The following is a 17,838-nucleotide window of genomic DNA, read 5'->3' as shown; positions in this document are numbered from 1 at the left end:
CATAATGAATGGAATCCTATGTTGCCAGCTAGCATGTCCCGAGTAAAAGTGATCCAAAAAACCCCCACCTAATTTCTTCTTGTATCCATTCACAACGAATACAAATAGTGATGCAGATTAAGACTAGGCGATTTCCTAGGCAGATATTGACTTGGGACTATATTATGGGGAAGCACAGGCGAAGCACTGCTACTTGGGCGCAGAGATATCACGCAACACATGAAAACCCACAAGTTCTGTCAACATACCGGCATGCAACGCGACAAAACACGGGAAAAAAAAGTATAATATACCGGTGTGACCTGCACCGAGTGTCTTATCTTTTGGATTGTTTATTTTGAGAAGTTACAGCTACAGTTACAGCAAACATGGTTATTGCCTTTGTATTGCATTGCATGCGTCATGTTTAACCCTCTGGGGTTCTTCATTTATGGGTCACACTCAGGACCTTCGGGTCAAAAATGACCCGGAGGGCGGGATTAAGATAAAAAAGATTTGAGTAAAATCAATTAAATATATTTTTGTTCAATAATATTTTTTCTATTCTTTTTTTGTGTTTTGAGATAATTTTATGATTTATAATGAATATTTATGCAATAATGATGACCAATTTTTTCCCATTGAATATAATAAACAATGTATATCTATATATAATTTTTTCGAAATTATTATTAAAGCTGTATTTCATTTTAGAGTCAAGCCTAGGCCTCATGAAAGCAATTTTTTAAATGAGATTAGCGCCATCCGGTGGACACATTGAGCATTTTTATCACGCAATAGAAAATTTTTACCACTATAGTGGATCTTGCGTTTTATACATTTTAAAAAAAAATCGTAGCTTCATCGTAATGGTCCGAAACTTGGTGACTGTATTGGTACTTGGTATTGAACACCCAAAAAAATTGCAGGATTTGAAAAGTCTAAGTGGTCGTAAAAAAAATAGTCACACTCAGGACCAAAAATGACCCCCATAGGAAATTAACGGGAAATTTGTTTTTTTTTGTGCATACAATCTACAAATCAGCCAGGATGCAGAAAAAAAGCACTCAACAGTGAAGGGGTGAATCTATAAAACATCAAGAGTGCAAAACAGACAAAAAACCTCACACACACACACTTATACACACAAATACACACACACACACACAAATCGGAATCAGAAATCGGAAACAAATCGGAATGGCACACACAAAGCGTGCCATTCCAAAAGGTAATTGTTTTTGTGTGTGTGTGTTTTTTTGTCTGTTTTGCACTCTTGATGTTTTAGAGATTCACCCCTTCACTGTCGAGTGCTTTTTTTCTGCTTCCTGGCTGATTTGTAGATTGTATGCACAAAAAAACCTCTGTATTTCCCATTAATTTCCTATGGGGGTCATTTTTGACCCGAAGGTCCTGAGTGTGACAATTTTTTTTACGACCACTTAGACTTTTCAAATCCTGTCCCCAATTTTTTGGGGTGTTCTATAACCAAGTACCAATAAAGTCACCAAGTTTCGGACCATTCAGATGAAGCTACGATTTTTTTTTTCAATTTATAAAACGCTACGGGTCATTTTTGAAGTACCCCAGAGGGTTAAGACAGTAATGCGTGGTAATAAGTTTGATAAAGTTTGCTTGTGCCAGTCGTGTGCGTTAATGTTTGAAAATGAAGAGGCTGCATTTTTTTAGAGTGTATCAATCTGGTGCAGAGAAGAGGAAAACAGGGGAAAAAGTGAACAAGATGCTACATCGATGTGTTATTGGTTTAATTCGGCATTTACGAGCGCTTTAAAGACGATGTACCACGGAATCAGTGTCTTGCATGACATTTTTATCGTGGGCACTTCAAAATACGTTAATAATTCCAGATAGCCTACCTTAATATCCAAATTCTTTAGATTTTAGGAATGCATATCAGCTTATTTTCCATCTACCAGTGCAATTCACTGCGTGTAAATTCGATCTGGTTTTCGCATTGATCATCTGAACAAGCTGCAGACGGGCTGAATAAAAATGCAAGTTCACTCTCAGGATGTGGCGCTTATGGAGCAGAATACGGTGGTTACCATGGTTACCCCTGTAGACAAAGCAGCTGCGAAAGCGCGACTTTCTGTTTCTGCTCGTAACGGAGAGGAAAAGCAACCAGTATTTACATGTTCAAACAGCCATTCAGATTTTTGTATTTGCTTTAGTGTTTATCAAACAACTCAAATTATTTAAATAGGCCGAATTAAATACTTTTCAAACATGTGTTTTTACACTTATAAAGTTCTTCGCAATTTAATCTGGACTTAAACATGCCAGCTCAGAATCTATTTATTCTCTATTATTATAATTATTATTAATAAATTATTCTCTATTGTAAATGTATAACCCATTGGCAGGTGTTTTTGCTTTATTCATTCCACAATGTTGATACATTTATCTAAAAGCAATCGATAAAGATATCTTCATATTATATCTTGAAAGATAAATATATTTAGTAAGACAATTTGGTCAAACTTTACAATAAGGTGTCAGTATAGGACAGTGGATCTGTTGGTTAGAAGAAAAGGGCTTTTTCACTTTCACTTTCACAGGGGCAGGGGCTCAAGACCCCCCGTTACACCCCTTGTGCATGCCACTGGTGTAGGATGTGTATGTTGGAATGGGTTGGGGGTGGTTAGGTGAAACTGTAGGTAGTGGGAGCCCCTTTTGGAAATCTGCTTAGGCCCCCAAAAATGCTAGGGCCGGCCCTGGATCCAGATGTGAATTCCCATTTTGCACACTAGATGGCGCTCTATACAGAGAGAAGAGCAGTTTCTGTTACATTAACCCCTGCTGTTAGATTGAACTACACCATTATGTGGAGGAAAATTACTATTTCCACATTCATAATTATACATTTAGCTTATAGTAAATCGCAGTGACTTTTTTGGAGGCTCTTAAATGGACTTTTTGCTGCTGGAAGGATGTTTAAAATACCGTGATCAGTCACGAGACATTTGCATGATACCATATTACAAAAGTGAATCATTGGATTTATTCTTTAAAATTATAATATAAGATCATATGCATAATCTTAGTATTAATACCACAGACTCGTCGCAGAAGTTTTCAATAGTGAAATGATCACAGCTGGATCAGATATTAGAGAAATATTGAATCATCTTCTCATGCTGACAGACACATACTCCACATGAGTCTCCTCTTCAGATTTCTGTAAAACACATCACACAAGATAGAATAAAAAACTAAAACAAATCATCTATATCTATATCAGTGGTTTTAGAAAAAATTATCAAGTATTGAAATGTTGTAATATTAGCATGAATTGCACAGGCCTAACGATGTTAAATCATAACCATAACGCAAGCTGAATAGGAAAATGTACAATTTTGCCTAAAGAACAACAGAAAGTGTGACAATTTTTTTTAAATATTAGCCTGAAGTGAAAAGTTTCATGAATGAATACAGTAGAGATTGAGTTTATTTATTGTCCTTTCTTTTGCACAATTATTTGTGTTAGTTGCATTAAAATATCCTGCACTCGTTTAGTGTTTCTCAGTTGCTTTAAAACTTATTCCAGTACAAATGACTAGTTATTGCTTGCAGAAAAGTATCACAATCACACACTGATCTCCATCAGACTCACTGAAATGATACAAACACACACACACAACAGAAACGAGTGATAAATGATCTTACCCATGTGTGTGTGTTTCTTTCATAGAACGACGGATGATGAAACAGAACAGCAGAAGTTTTCTCATCTTCACAAATCTGAACTGCTCGAACAACAGGAAGAGATTTATTTTACAAGTTAAAGTGTTAATGCTCACAATTAATAAATATATTTAATGCTGCAATTTTAAAAACTACATTAACAAAATGAATATGTTGTACATTATTGCTATTTCCACATGTGCTACTAACAGAGTAAACCGTAAATACAGAATCAGTTTTTGTGAGATGAGTAGACCTGTTCCAATTAGTGCAAAAAATAATAACCAACATTATTTATGGACTAAATGGTGTTACCTACATGAATATTAAAATATTAAATTATAATATGGGCTATCAATTGAATAATTTGTTTGGAGTAGATTTTTCAATCATACTATTATTGTAATAATATTAATTAATATTTGTTATAATACTTGATAAAAGCTGTAACACTTACTTTCTTGATCAGTTTTTTTGTGTTTCCTGCAGATCCAGAAGATCCCAAATCCAGCAACAATCATCAGAGATCCAGCAGAGATCAGCACTATCAGAGAGACTGGAGAAGGTCCGACCGGTTCTGTGATGATAAAGAAAGAAGTGAGTGTGTCCGTCTGATCTACAACAGAAGACAGAGATCAGGTCAGTAAATAATCATCAGCCGTGCTGTCGTACCTGCACATGTGTGACAGAGTTGAGTGATGTTGGGATGTCTGGTCTGGTTGCTGATGGGATTGTTGAGCACACAGCTGTAGGTGTTTTTATCCTGATATTCCACCTCCAGAGGTAGAGAGAGACTGATGCTGAGATCAGACACACTGATGCTGGACAATAAACTGTTTCCTTTGTACCAGGAGAGAGTCACATGACCCACATTCAACACTGAACACACCAGTGAACAATTTGATGATGATGATGATGATGATGATGATGATGATGATGATGAAGAACATTGTGAAGAGTTTCTGCTGATGACAGGAACAGGCAGACGAGCTGGAGAACACGAGAGAATAAGAGGAAAACTGATAAATACAAAGTTTTGTCATGAAAAACATTTTGTGCATGTTTGACAAATGAAGTCTCTTCTCACCATAGACAGAAACACTGAATGTTTTTGATGATGATTTCGCTCCACTTATATCTAGTTGATAAACTCCAGCATGTTCAGTTGTGATGTTTGTGATGGTCAGAGATCCAGTTTGATCGTCCAGCTTCAGTCTGTCTCTGAATCTCCCAACAGGACCATCGGATGTGGGGAAGATTTGCTTCTGTCTTTTGATTCTAGCTATCAGAGACTTTTCAGCTTCAAATGTCCACAGTAAATCCTCGTCTTCATGTATTTCAGTAACATTAGTCTGTAGAAGAACAGAATCTCCCTCCATCACTGACACTGACTCACCAAACACACCTGATGAACACACAGAGATATTTAGAACAGATTAATGTTTCTGATGGTTAATAAAGCTTGAAATCATTTGTAGTTTTTCTTCTTTACATGTGAAATTGAGAACATCCAGAGCAGCAGAAACTCAAAACTAAATGAAAGGTGAGATAAGAACAGACAAACACTCAGGGCTGGTTGCAGCACTTAATGTTAAAACTTAATCTACGGTTGGATTTGATGGATTCGCCATTGTAATTAAACAGCAATGATTTTAATATTAAATTTCCTTTTTGACTGACAACCAGAAACTTTCTCTCTGACATTAGTCGCTCTTAGATAAAGAGAGAAACTGCCAGAATCAAGCAGAACATATATAATATCTTATAATATATGATCTTAAATGTAAAGTAAAACCAGGATCAAAAGGAGGGTTTAAAAGTAAGTCTGTAATTTTTTAAACAAAGTTTGGAGCAACTGAATTATTAGATAAATCTTGATTTAAACTATATTGAAGTGTAATTTTTTTGGTGCAACACATTCTTAATCTTTAATTAGTTTTAGAGTAATCTGCTGTAGAGGAAAATCAGTGTTTAAAGAGACGTCATTTATCGAGAACAAATGCAAATAAATACGGCAGATTGAAAGTACAAGTTTAATTGAGCTGGACTTTTTCAATACATTATTTTAAATAAATGAGACCTGCACATTTTGACTAATGTATTTTTATGACTTCTGTAGATGTTTATGATCACTGCAGAAGTATTTTTTTGTACATTGTATTTTAATAATAATAATAATAATAAACAGAGACATTTACATTCACTCTATAAATGTCCATTATTTTCATGACCTTTCTGGACCTAGAAATTTTAATTTAAAGTGTATTTCACAATGTTCATGATTCATTTCATAAAGAATAGCACATGAAAATAATCTGAAAATTTGAACAGTACAGTCAGGAAAAAAGGTACAAAAGCTGTGACTGGAACGGGACCCTTTCAAAAGATGCACATATTTATCGCTAAAGGATGCATATTATTATCTTAAAGGTATATATTAGTACCGTTTGAAAGTGTGCCGCCCCAGTGACAGCTTTTGTAATTTTTTTCTGAGTGTATAGCAGCCGCTGTATTAATCTGAAATGGAAAAATATTAAACCATAACACATTTTTTTTGTCACTTACGAATCAGACGGCACCAACACAAACTGAATAAAACGCATGTGAAAAACATGTGAGACATTTTCTTCAGTTGTTCAGTGTCTGATCTAATCTGCTGAAAACACTGAATCCTCCCCCGACAGAGTCTGACCCTCCTATAGTTTCACTCACTGCATGAGCATATGATATAATGTTATAGTTCATCTGGCCCTTATTAAGACTTTAACTGTTCTTAATGGGTGAGATATTCTTTATTGTTTATCATTTAACATACCTTTTGAAAAGTAGTTTTAACTAATGGCCAAAAACTCTAGTGATTTTAAAATAGTTGTGTATTTATTCAGTTCTTAGTGTATGAAAAAAAGTACAAAGTTAAAAGCATCACTAAGTCAAACTGAAACCTTCTGCTGTTTTTTTTTTCCGGAGATGTGGTTTGATCTGTTGTGTGGACAGACATCTTGTAGATGAGAGAAAGAGTATCAAGAGCATGTGTGTTTAGTTTGTAGGTGAAGAGTTTCTTCCTGTCCTGCTTCTATAGGAACAGCTTTGAACTTGAACTTTGAAACATGATGAGAAACTGCATTTGACACAGAAACAGAAAATCGAAACACAATGATCATTTAACGCTCACATTCACAAGTTTAGTCTGTAAAAGTGATTTAATTTTATATAAACTTAATAAAATAATTTTATATAAACTTAGTAAAAAAAACACGTTCACATTCTAGAGATTGATGCTTTATTACAGCAGGTGAAATCAGGATGTGAGTTTGTATGATGTTCATTAAAGGAACGCTCCACTGTTTTTAGAAATAGGGCTTATTCAACATCTTTCCTACATTTAGATATGTGGGCAAATGCATTTTTGTCTCAATGCATGCATTGTTTTAGTTTGGCATGCCATGGTCGCCGCTAGCTTAGCTTAGCATAATGAATGGAATCCTATGTTGCCAGCTAGCATGTCCCGAGTAAAAGTGATCCAAAAAAACCCACCTAATTTCTTCTTGTGGCCTGCGTATTCACAACGAATACAAATAGTGATGCAGATTAAGACTAGGCGATTTCCTAGGCAGATATTGACTTGGGACTACACTGAAAAAAATGGTGTGTGGGATTTACATGATTTAATCATGTACATCGGTTCCACATGAATCAATTAAGTTAAACAAACATTATTTCTTCACATAATTTTAACATAATGGAATTAAGTCATTTTTAAGTAACCGAATTGAGGAATCTCACAATGATTTCAATATGGCTGCCTAACAACAGTGGTGCACAAGGTGGCTTGAGATCCTGCCTCTTTAATCAAAACACACAAGTTTATTTTTGTATATTTTTGTTGTCACTTGATTGAGCTATAATGCTGTCCTCAGTAGATTTCATTATGTTGCCAGCAACTATAATGCTAAGTGTGAAATGCTCATTTATGACATATGCTGAGTCAGTCCACAGCCTAAGCAATCGCTCCGCTCTTCTCCACTATGGTAACCCAGTGTAATTTAAATGGTTAGAATAATTCCAACATAATTAAACATTAAACACTAATAAACAATATAAAGTCTCCCCCCTTTTCTCATTTTGCCCAAAAACACATAAAATAACACTTAATTTCAACAATTTTACTCTAGTCGTCAAGTCCCAAGCAAAGCATGCTGGGAACTACAGTTTCAGCAAAAATCATTTTCGGGTACTTAATTGGTTCACATTCACCCCAAATAATTTAATCTAGTAGATTGAACATTTAGAGAATTACATTCATCGAAAGCAATGAAATCATGTTTAGAAGAGAAACACAAATTTGTTGCGTAGATCACAAATAATACGATTAAGTAAATTGGACAACATGTGTTTTCCTGTTTTTTCAGTGTATATTATGGGGAAGCACAGGCGAAGCACTGCTACTTGGGCGCAGAGATATCACGCAACACATGAAAACCCCAAACTTCTGTCAACATACCGGCATGCAACGCAACAAAACACGGGAAAAAAAGTATAACATACCGGTGTGACCTGCACTGAGTGTCTTATCTTTTGGATTGTTTATTTTGAGAAGTTACAGCAAACATGGTTATTGCCTGTGTATTGCATTGCATGCGTCATGTTTAACCCTCTGGGGTTCTTCATTTATGGGTCACACTCAGGACCTTCGGTTCAAAAATGACCTGGAGGGCGGGATTAAGATAAAAAAGATTTGAGTAAAATCAATTAAATATATTTTTGTTCAATAATATTTTTTCTTTTCTTTTTTGGTGTTTTGAGATAATTTTATGATTTATAATGAATATTTATGCAATAATGATGACCATTTTTTTCCCATTGAATATAATAAACAATGTATATCTATATATAATTTTTTCAAAATTATTATTAAAGCTGTATTTCATTTTAGAGTTAAGCCTAGGCCTCATGAAAGCAATTTTTTAAATGAGATTGGTGCCATCCGGTGGACACATTGAGCATTTTTATCACGCAATAGAACATTTTTACCACTACCAAGTACCAATACAGTCACCAAGTTTCGGACCATTACGATGAAGCTACGATTTTTTTTTTTAAATGTATAAAACGCAAGATCCACTGAACACCCAAAAAAATGCAGGATTTGAAAAGTCTAAGTGGTCGTAAAGAAAAATAGTCACACTCAGGACCAAAAATGACCCCCATAGGAAATTAACGGGAAATTTGTTTTTTTGTGCATACAATCTACAAATCAGCCAGGATGCAGAAAAAAAGCCCTCAACAATGAAGGGGTGAATCTCTAAAACATCAAGAGTGCAAAACAGACAAAAAAACTTACACACACACACACACACTTGTACACACAAATACACACACACACACAAATCGGAATCAGAAATCGGAAACAAATCGGAATGGCACACACAAAGCGTGCCATTCCAAAAGGTAATTGTGTTTTTGTGTGTGTGTGTTTTTTTTGTCTGTTTTGCACTCTTGATGTTTTAGAGATTCACCCCTTCACTGTTGAGTGCTTTTTTTCTGCATCCTGGCTGATTCGTAGATTGTATGCACAAAAAAACCTCTGTATTTCCCATTAATTTCCTATGGGGGTCTTTTTTGACCCGAATGTCCTGAGTGTGACTATTTTTTTTACGACCACTTAGACTTTTCAAATCCTGTCCCCAATTTTTTGGGGTGTTCTATAACCAAGTACCAATAAAGTCACCAAGTTTTGGACCATTCCGATGAAGCTACACATTTTTTTTTTAATTTATAAAACGCTACGGGTCATTTTTGAAGTACCCCAGAGGGTTAAGACAGTAATGCATGGTAATAAGTTTGATAAAGTTTGCTTGTGCCAGTCGTGTGCATTAATGGTTGAAAATGAAGAGGCTGCATTTTTTAGAGTGTATCAATCTGGTGCAGAGAAGAGGAAAACAGGGGAAAAAGTGAACAAGATGCTACATCGATGTGTTATTGGTTTAATTCGGCATTTACGAGCGCTTTAAAGACGATGTACCACGGAATCAGTGTCTTGCATGACATTTTTATCATGGCCACTTCAAAATACGTTAATAATTCTAGATAGCCTACCTTAATATCCAAATTCTTTAGATTTTAGGAATGCATATCAGCTTATTTTCCATCTACCAGTGCAATTCACTGCGTGTAAATTCGATCTGGTTTTCGCATTGATCATCTGAACAAGCTGCAGACGGGCTGAATAAAAATGCAAGTTCACTCTCAGGATGTGGCGCTTATGGAGCAGAATACGGTGGTTACCATGGTTACCCCTGTACACAAAGCAGCTGCGAAAGCGCGACTTTCTGTTTCTGCCCGTAACGGAGAGGAAAAGCAACCAGTATTTACGTGTTCAAACAGCCATTCAGATTTTTGTATTTGCTTTAGTGTTTATCAAACAACTCAAATTATTTAAATAGGCCGAATTAAATACTTTTCAAACATGTGTTTTTACACTTATAAAGTTCTTCGCAATTTAATCTGGACTTAAACATGCCAGCTCAGAACCTATTTATTCTCTATTATTATAATTATTATTAATAAATTATTCTCTATTGTAAATTTAATAACCCATTGGCAGGTGTTTTTGCTTTATTCATTCCACAATGTTGATACATTTATCTAAAAGCAATCGATAAAGATATCTTCATATTATATCTTGAAAGATAAATATATTTAGTAAGACAATTTGGTCAAACTTTACAATAAGGTGTCAGTGTAGGACAGTGGATCTGTTGGTTAGAAGAAAAGGGCATTTTCACTTTCACTTTCACAGGGGCAGGGGCTCAAGACCCCCCATTACACCCCTTGTGCATGCCACTGGTGTAGGATGTGTATGTTGGAATGGGTTGGGGGTGGTTAGGTGAAACTGTAGGTAGTGGGAGCCCCTTTTGGAAATCTGCTTAGGCCCCCAAAAATGCTAGGGCCGGCCCTGGTTCCAGATATGAATTCCCATTTTGAACACTAGATGGCGCTCTATACAGAGAGAAGAGCAGTTTCTGTTACATTAACCCCTACTGTTAGATTGAACTACACCATTATGTGGAGGAAAATTACTATTTCCACATTCATAATTATACATGTAGCCTATAGTAAATCGCAGTGACTTTTTTGGAGGCTCTTAAATTGACTTTTTGCTGCTGGAAGGATGTTTAAAATACCGTGATCAGTCACAAGACATTTGCATGATACCATATTACAACAGTGAATCATTGGATTTATTCTTTAAAATTATAATATAAGATCATATGCATAATCTTAGTATTAATACCATAGACTCGTCACAGAAGTTTTCAATAGTGAAATGATCACAGCTGGATCAGATATTAGAGAAATATTAAATCATCTTCTCATGCTGACAGACACATACTCCACATGAGTCTCCTCTTCAGATTTCTGTAAAACACATCACACAAGATAGAATAAAAAACTAAAACAAATCATCTATATCTATAGCAGTGGTTTTAGAAAAAATTATCAAGTATTGAAATGTTGTAATATTAGCATGAATTGCACAGGCCTCACTATGTTAAATCATAACCATAACGCAAGCTGAATAGGAAATTTTGCCTAAAGAACAACAGAAAGTGTGACCATTTTTTTTAAATATTAGCCTGAAGTGAAAAGTTTCATGAATGAATACAGTAGAGATTGAGTTTATTTATTGCCCTTTCTTTTGCACAATTATTTGTGTTAGTTGCATTAAAATATCCTGTACTCTTTTAGTGTTTCTCAGTTGCTTTAAAACATATTCCAGTACAAATGACTAGTTATTGCTTGCAGAAAAGTATCACAATCACACACTGATCTCCATCTGACTCACTGAAATGATACAAACACACACACACAACAGAAACTAATGATACATGATCTTACCCATGTGTGTGTGTTTCTTTCATAGAACGACGGATGTTGAAACAGAACAGCAGAAGTTTTCTCATCTTCACAAATCTGAACTGCTCGAACAACAGGAAGAGATTAAAACTACAAAACTGGATTTGTTTTTACAAGTTAAAGTGTTAATGCTCACAATTAATAAATATATTTAAAGCTTCAATTTTAAAAAAGTAATAATAGTTATTGTCATTGTAGATGTGTTTCAGAGTGTGTCATCGGGTAATTCAGTTGATGTCACCTCAGAAGTATTTTTGTGTCAACATACAATAGCGTAATGCTCACCTATGTGAATAATCATTCAGTTATTTTGTTATCAACAATGTTTATTCGTTTATAGAAAATATTTGTTTGTAATGTATGTTGATGGAAATATGTATCAGGTCTGATCGGCTTGTTATACAGAGCGCACGGCAGTGCTAACGTTAAAGCGGCGCACACACTTTTGTAACCGGACACCGCTTGTTAGCAGCAGCAGCGGCAGCTCCTTTTAATGCAGCTGCATTTAGCGCCTATATATGGTACAATAAGCTATGGTTTACGGTTACATTATAAAAATGTAACTTATAAGTATAGTTATACAGTTCTTAACTGTGCATCTTCTGTCATGTCATTATCGTGTATATTTACCATCCTTATTTGGTCTCTCTCAGAAACCCCATTTATGTACATATCCACGCAAACCTGTTTATGCCTTGCAATTGGATGACTGAATAAACATTACTATCATCAAAATTCACTCTGGATTAGCTGCAGTTCTTTCTAGCCGAATAATTAGGCAAGTTGAGTTCCAACCATCCCACTGCGCACAGAATATCCCACAGGCACCGTGTCGAATGTGGACGAGGTCGAACTGGAAGCCATATTAATCTTGGACTAAATCGGCCACCGTAGGAGTTGAAACGAAATCGGAATTGAGAAGAACAGAAACTAAACTTCACTGGATGGTCATATACCTTTTCACCACTAGATGGGGGAAAATATCACACAGTGTAGCTTTAACCCTCTGGGGTACTTCAAAAATGACCCGTAGCGTTTTACAAATTAACAAAAAAAAATCGTAGCTTCATCTGAATGGTCCGAAACTTGGTGACTTTATTGGTACTTGGTTATAGAACACCCCAAAAAATTGGGGACAGGATTTGAAAAGTCTAAGTGGTCGTAAAAAAAATAGTCACACTCAGGACCTTCGGGTCAAAAATGACCCTATAGGAAATTAATGGGAAATACAGAGTTTTTTTGTGCATACAATCTACAAATCAGCCAGGAAGCAGAAAAAAAGCACTCAACAGTGAAGGGGTGAATCTCTAAAACATCAAGAGTGCAAAACAGACAAAAAAAAAACCACACACACAAATACACAATTACCTTTTGGAATGGCACGCGTTAATTTGTGTGTGTGTGTGTGTATTTGTGTGTATAAGTGTGTGTGTGTGAGGTTTTTTGTCTGTTTTGCACTCTTGATGTTTTAGAGATTCACCCCTTCACTGCTGAGTCCTTTTTTTCTGCATCCTGGCTGATTTGTAGATTGTACGCACAAAAAAACAAATTTCCCATTAATTTCCTATGGGGGTCATTTTTGGTCCTGAGTGTGACTATTTTCTTTTTACGACCACTTAGACTTTTCAAATCCTGCATTTTTTTGGGTGTTCAATACCAAGTACCAATACAGTCACCAAGTTTTGGACCATTCCGATGAAGCTACGATTTGTAAAAATTTTTTATAAAATGCAAGATCCACTATAGTGGTAAAAAATTTTCTATTGCGTGATAAAAATGATCAATGTGTCCACGGATGTTACTAATCTCATTTAAAAAATTGCTTTCATGAGGCCTAGGCTTGACTCTAAAATGAAATACATATATATATATTCAATGGGAAAAAATTGGTCATAATTATTGCATAAATATTCATTATAAATCATAAAATTATCTCAAAACACCAAAAAAGAAAAGAAAAAATATTATTTAACAAAAATATATTTAATTGATTTTACTCAAATCTTTTTTATCTTAATCCAGCCCTCAGGGTCATTTTGTGTGTTCAAATGAAGTTTCTTCTCACCATAGACAGAAACACTGAATGTTTTTGATGATGATTTCACTCCACTTATCTCTAGTTGATAATCTCCAGCATGTTCAGTTGTGATGTTTGTGATGGTCAGAGATCCAGTTTGATGATCCAGCTTCAGTCTGTCTCTGAATCTCCCATCAGGACCATCAGATGTGGGGAAGATTTGCTTCTGTCTTTTGATTCTAGCTATCAGAGACTTTTCAGCTCCAAATATCCACAGTATGGCGTCGTCTTCATGTATTTCAGTAAAATTAGTCTGTAGAAGAACAGAATCTCCCTCCATCACTGACACTGACTCACCAAACACACCTGATGAACACACAGAGATTTTTAGAACAGATGAATGTTTCTGATGGTTAATAAAGCTTGAAATCATTTGTAGTTTTTCTTCTTTACATGTGAAGTTGAGAATATCCAGAGCAGCAGAAACTCAGAACTAAATGAAAGGTGAGATAAGAACAGACAAACACTCAGGGCTGGTTGCAGCACTTAATGTTAAAACTTAATCTACGGTTGGATTTGATGGATTCGCCACTGTAATTAAACAGCAATGATTTTAATATTAGATTTCCTTTTTGACTGACAACCAGAAACTTTCTCTCTGACATTAGTTGCTCTTAGATAAAGAGAGAAACTGCCAGAATCAAGCAGAACATATATAATATCTTATAATATATGATCTTAAATGTAAAGTAAAACCAGGATCAAAAGGAGGGTTTAAAAGTAAGTCTGTAATTTTTTAAACAAAGTTTGGAGCAACTGAATTATTAGATTAATCTTGATTTAAACTATAGGCCTATTGAAGTTTAATTTGTTTGGTGCAACACATTCTTAATCTTTAGTTAGTTTTAGAGTTATCTGCTGTAGAGGAAAATCAGTGTTTAAAGAGACGTCATTTATCGAGAACAAATGCAAATAAATACGGCAGATTGAAAGTACAAGTTTAATTGAGCTGGACCTTTTCAATACATTATTTTAAATAAATGAGACCTGCACATTTTGACTAATGTATTTTTATGACTTCTGTAGATGTTTATGATCACTGCAGAAGTATTTTTTTGTACATTGTATTTTAATAATAATAATAAACAGATACATTTACATTCACTGTATAAATGTCCATTATTTTCATGACCTTTCTGGACCTAGAAATTTTAATTTAAAGTGGATTTCACAATGTTCATGATTCATTTCATAAAGAATAGCACATGAAAATAATCTGAAAATTTGAACAATACAGTCAGGAAAAAAGGTACAAAAGCTGCGACGGGGACGGGACGCTTTCAAAAGATGCACCTATTTATCGCTAAAGGATGCATATTATTATCTTAAAGGTATATATTAGTACCGTTTGAAAGTGTGCCGCCCCAGTGACAGCTTTTGTAATTTTTTTCTGAGTGTAGCAGCCGCTGTATTAATCTGAAATGGAAAAATATTAAACCATAACACATTTTTTTTGTCACTTACCAATCAGACGGCACCAACACAAACGGAATAAAACGCATGTGAAAAACATGCGAGACATTTTCTTCAGTTGTTCAGTGTCTGATCTAATCTGCTGAAAACACTGAATCCTCCCCCGACAGAGTCTGACCCTCCTATAGTTTCACTCACTGCATGAGCATATGATATAATGTTATAGTTCATCTGGCCCTTATTAAGACTTTAACTGTTCTTAATGGGTGAGATATTCTTTATTGTTTATCATTTAACATACCTTTTGAAAAGTAGTTTTAACTAATGGCCAAAAACTCTAGTGATTTTAAAATAGTTGTGTATTTATTCAGTTCTTAGTGTATGAAAAAAAGTACAAAGTTAAAAGCGTGTCTGACCTCACAAAGTCAAACTGAAACCTTCTGCTGTTTTTTTCCGGAGATGTGGTTTGATCTGTTGTGTGGACAGACGTCTTGTAGATGAGAGAACGAGTATCAAGAGCATGTGTGTTTTAGTTTGTAGGTGAAGAGTTTCTTCCTGTCCTGCTTCTATGTGAACAGCTTTGAACTTGAACTTTGAAACATGATGAGAAACTGCATTTGACACAGAGACAGAAAATCGAAACACAATGATCATATTTAACACTCACATTCACAAGTTTAGTCTGTAAAAGTGATTTATTCTTTCGTTTTAAAAAAGAATAATTTTATATAAACTTAGTAAAAAAAACACGTTCACATTCTAGAGATTGTACTGGGATGCTTTATTACAGGTGAAATCAGGATGTGAGTTTGTATGATGTTCATTAAGTTTGTTATTAACTCATGAATGTTTCTCTGATGAGTGAATGCGTGAATCAATGATGTTCTTCTGCTGTTTTTGTTTGCATGTGTTACATTTACAGACTGGAGCTGGGGCCTATACCATGAAGCCGGTTTAGCTAGCCAGATATGTTTAAGCTTAGTTTGTGCCAATCCTGGGTTTTAGGTACCATTAAAGTGGTTTGGCTTTTGGCCGGGTTCATCTCCATAGTAACTTGCGCTTCACAGCTAACCTGCTCCAGGACAGGTTATGTTCTGGATAACAGATCTCAAACTGAAATTGGACCAATCTCTATGGCTCTGAGTCAACCAATCAATTGTCAGTGTGGGCGGGCTTTTATCTCTTCTCCCGAACCGAATTAATCAGTTCAGTGTATCTAGAAACTGGAGCGCCATGGCAGAGGGAGAGTGCCCCAAAAAACGAAAGTATAAAGTATAAACATAATGACAATCTTGCACGCTGTACAGTTTGTTACTGACATGTTATGTTTGAGTTAAACAAGTTTCATTTCATGTGCATAGTTTTCAGGTCGGCTAGTTGCCAAGGCTACATGAAAACAACAAACTCCTTAGACCTGTTTAAAGTTGCAATGAAATATAAATAAAAGCAGTTTACATAAATAGTATAAGCAGCTTATGTAAATAGTAAAAGTGATCTACATAATTTTACATATTTGTTTTCAAATAATTGCATAGGCCTATAGAAATTATATATTAATGATATATTATATTATAATATACAAGTAAAGTCATGTTCTGTGGTGAAATTTGGGATACTTTTCCTCCTTTCATGTTTCTTTTTTACCTCCCTGAAATGACTTTTTTCAGGTTGGGATGTCTGTAACATTAAGCCATGTTAAGCGTTTTCTTATAACCTTTTTTTTTTTAAATGTTTTATTTATTGTTTTCATTTTTTACAAAAATGCAAAAACAAAATGAAACAACGAAATAAGACAACAAAAACCCTCTCTCCACAAGGCAAGATATTAAATAATCATAAAAATAGAAATAAACAGTAATAAGCATATATTTACATCTAGTCTGTCTACATTTGTTGTTTCTACATTTTAATTTAATTGTAACTAATTACTTTTATTTAAAATTGATTCATTTTTTTTAAAGTATAAGAAAAAATGAGAATCGTGATCTCAATTCCCATGGAGAAAAATCGTGATTCACATTTTAGCAAGAATCGTGCAGCCCTAACTCACATTAGTGCATTCGTTCATGTATTCTAATCCTGTCGGCAAATCCAGTCTCTTGTTTACAAAAGAATCCGTGGTTACATGAACATACGTGCATGTTTTCCCCACGTGAGCAGGATCTTCATTAAAAAGAAAGTTCATCCATGCATTCATAATATTGGAATCCGAATGAAGCTTGTATGATATATATATTGCTTAGAAGTTCGATGCGGTTTAGATCTATGTAGGCCTGTCATGTTAGTGGCATGAGTCGGTGGGCGGGGCTACAGAATCAGGCATTGTTCTTTTTCTGTTGAGGCGGTGCTTCACCACACAATGACGTCAAGGTGTGGCATATTCTGAAATTCATTGTTTGCTGGGCCTGGTGTCAATTAAAGCTTTTCTTTGACTAACAAGGAAGTTTTCAGCTCTGAAACTTACAGGAAATTATTATATTACCATGACCTTTTGTGTATCAAAAGCTCAAGGGAAAGTTGATTTCTCAATTCATGACCCCTTTAAAATACAGCATTAGACTTGCATACTATACTATATTACTATTATGTAACACGTGGTGTGTGTTGATCGTTAGTAATGCCCTGACTGAAACCCCACATTATCCATTGTGTAGCTACATCTCAGATGCACCATTTTCACTTGTTGGATGATCAACAGGTGAAAAAAAATCCCACAGACTTTCATTGAATAAGGAACCCGAGCGATA

The 17,838-nt window shown here is 35.1% G+C and overlaps 1 protein-coding gene across 1 annotated transcript; it reads right to left on the bottom strand.

Moving 5' to 3' along the window:
* Positions 1-1,564: 1,564 nt before the first annotated feature.
* LOC307120333 (SLAM family member 9-like) lies at positions 1,565-6,353 on the bottom strand. Its single transcript, XM_079807326.1, has 6 exons — positions 6,250-6,353; positions 4,772-5,089; positions 4,357-4,674; positions 4,142-4,261; positions 3,667-3,746; positions 1,565-3,178 (listed from the first exon to the last, which is right to left on the bottom strand). The coding sequence occupies exons 1-6, from the start codon at positions 6,305-6,307 to the stop codon at positions 3,125-3,127; spliced, it is 948 nt and encodes a 315-aa protein (XP_079663452.1). The 5' UTR covers positions 6,308-6,353; the 3' UTR covers positions 1,565-3,124.
* Between the last annotated feature and the right edge of the window lie 11,485 nt (positions 6,354-17,838).

The sequence above is a fragment of the Gobio gobio genome (genome assembly GCF_949357685.1).
Source record: "Gobio gobio genome assembly, chromosome: 24".
Taxonomy (NCBI): domain Eukaryota; kingdom Metazoa; phylum Chordata; class Actinopteri; order Cypriniformes; family Gobionidae; genus Gobio; species Gobio gobio.
This window is presented reverse-complemented; position numbering and strand designations above follow the sequence as displayed.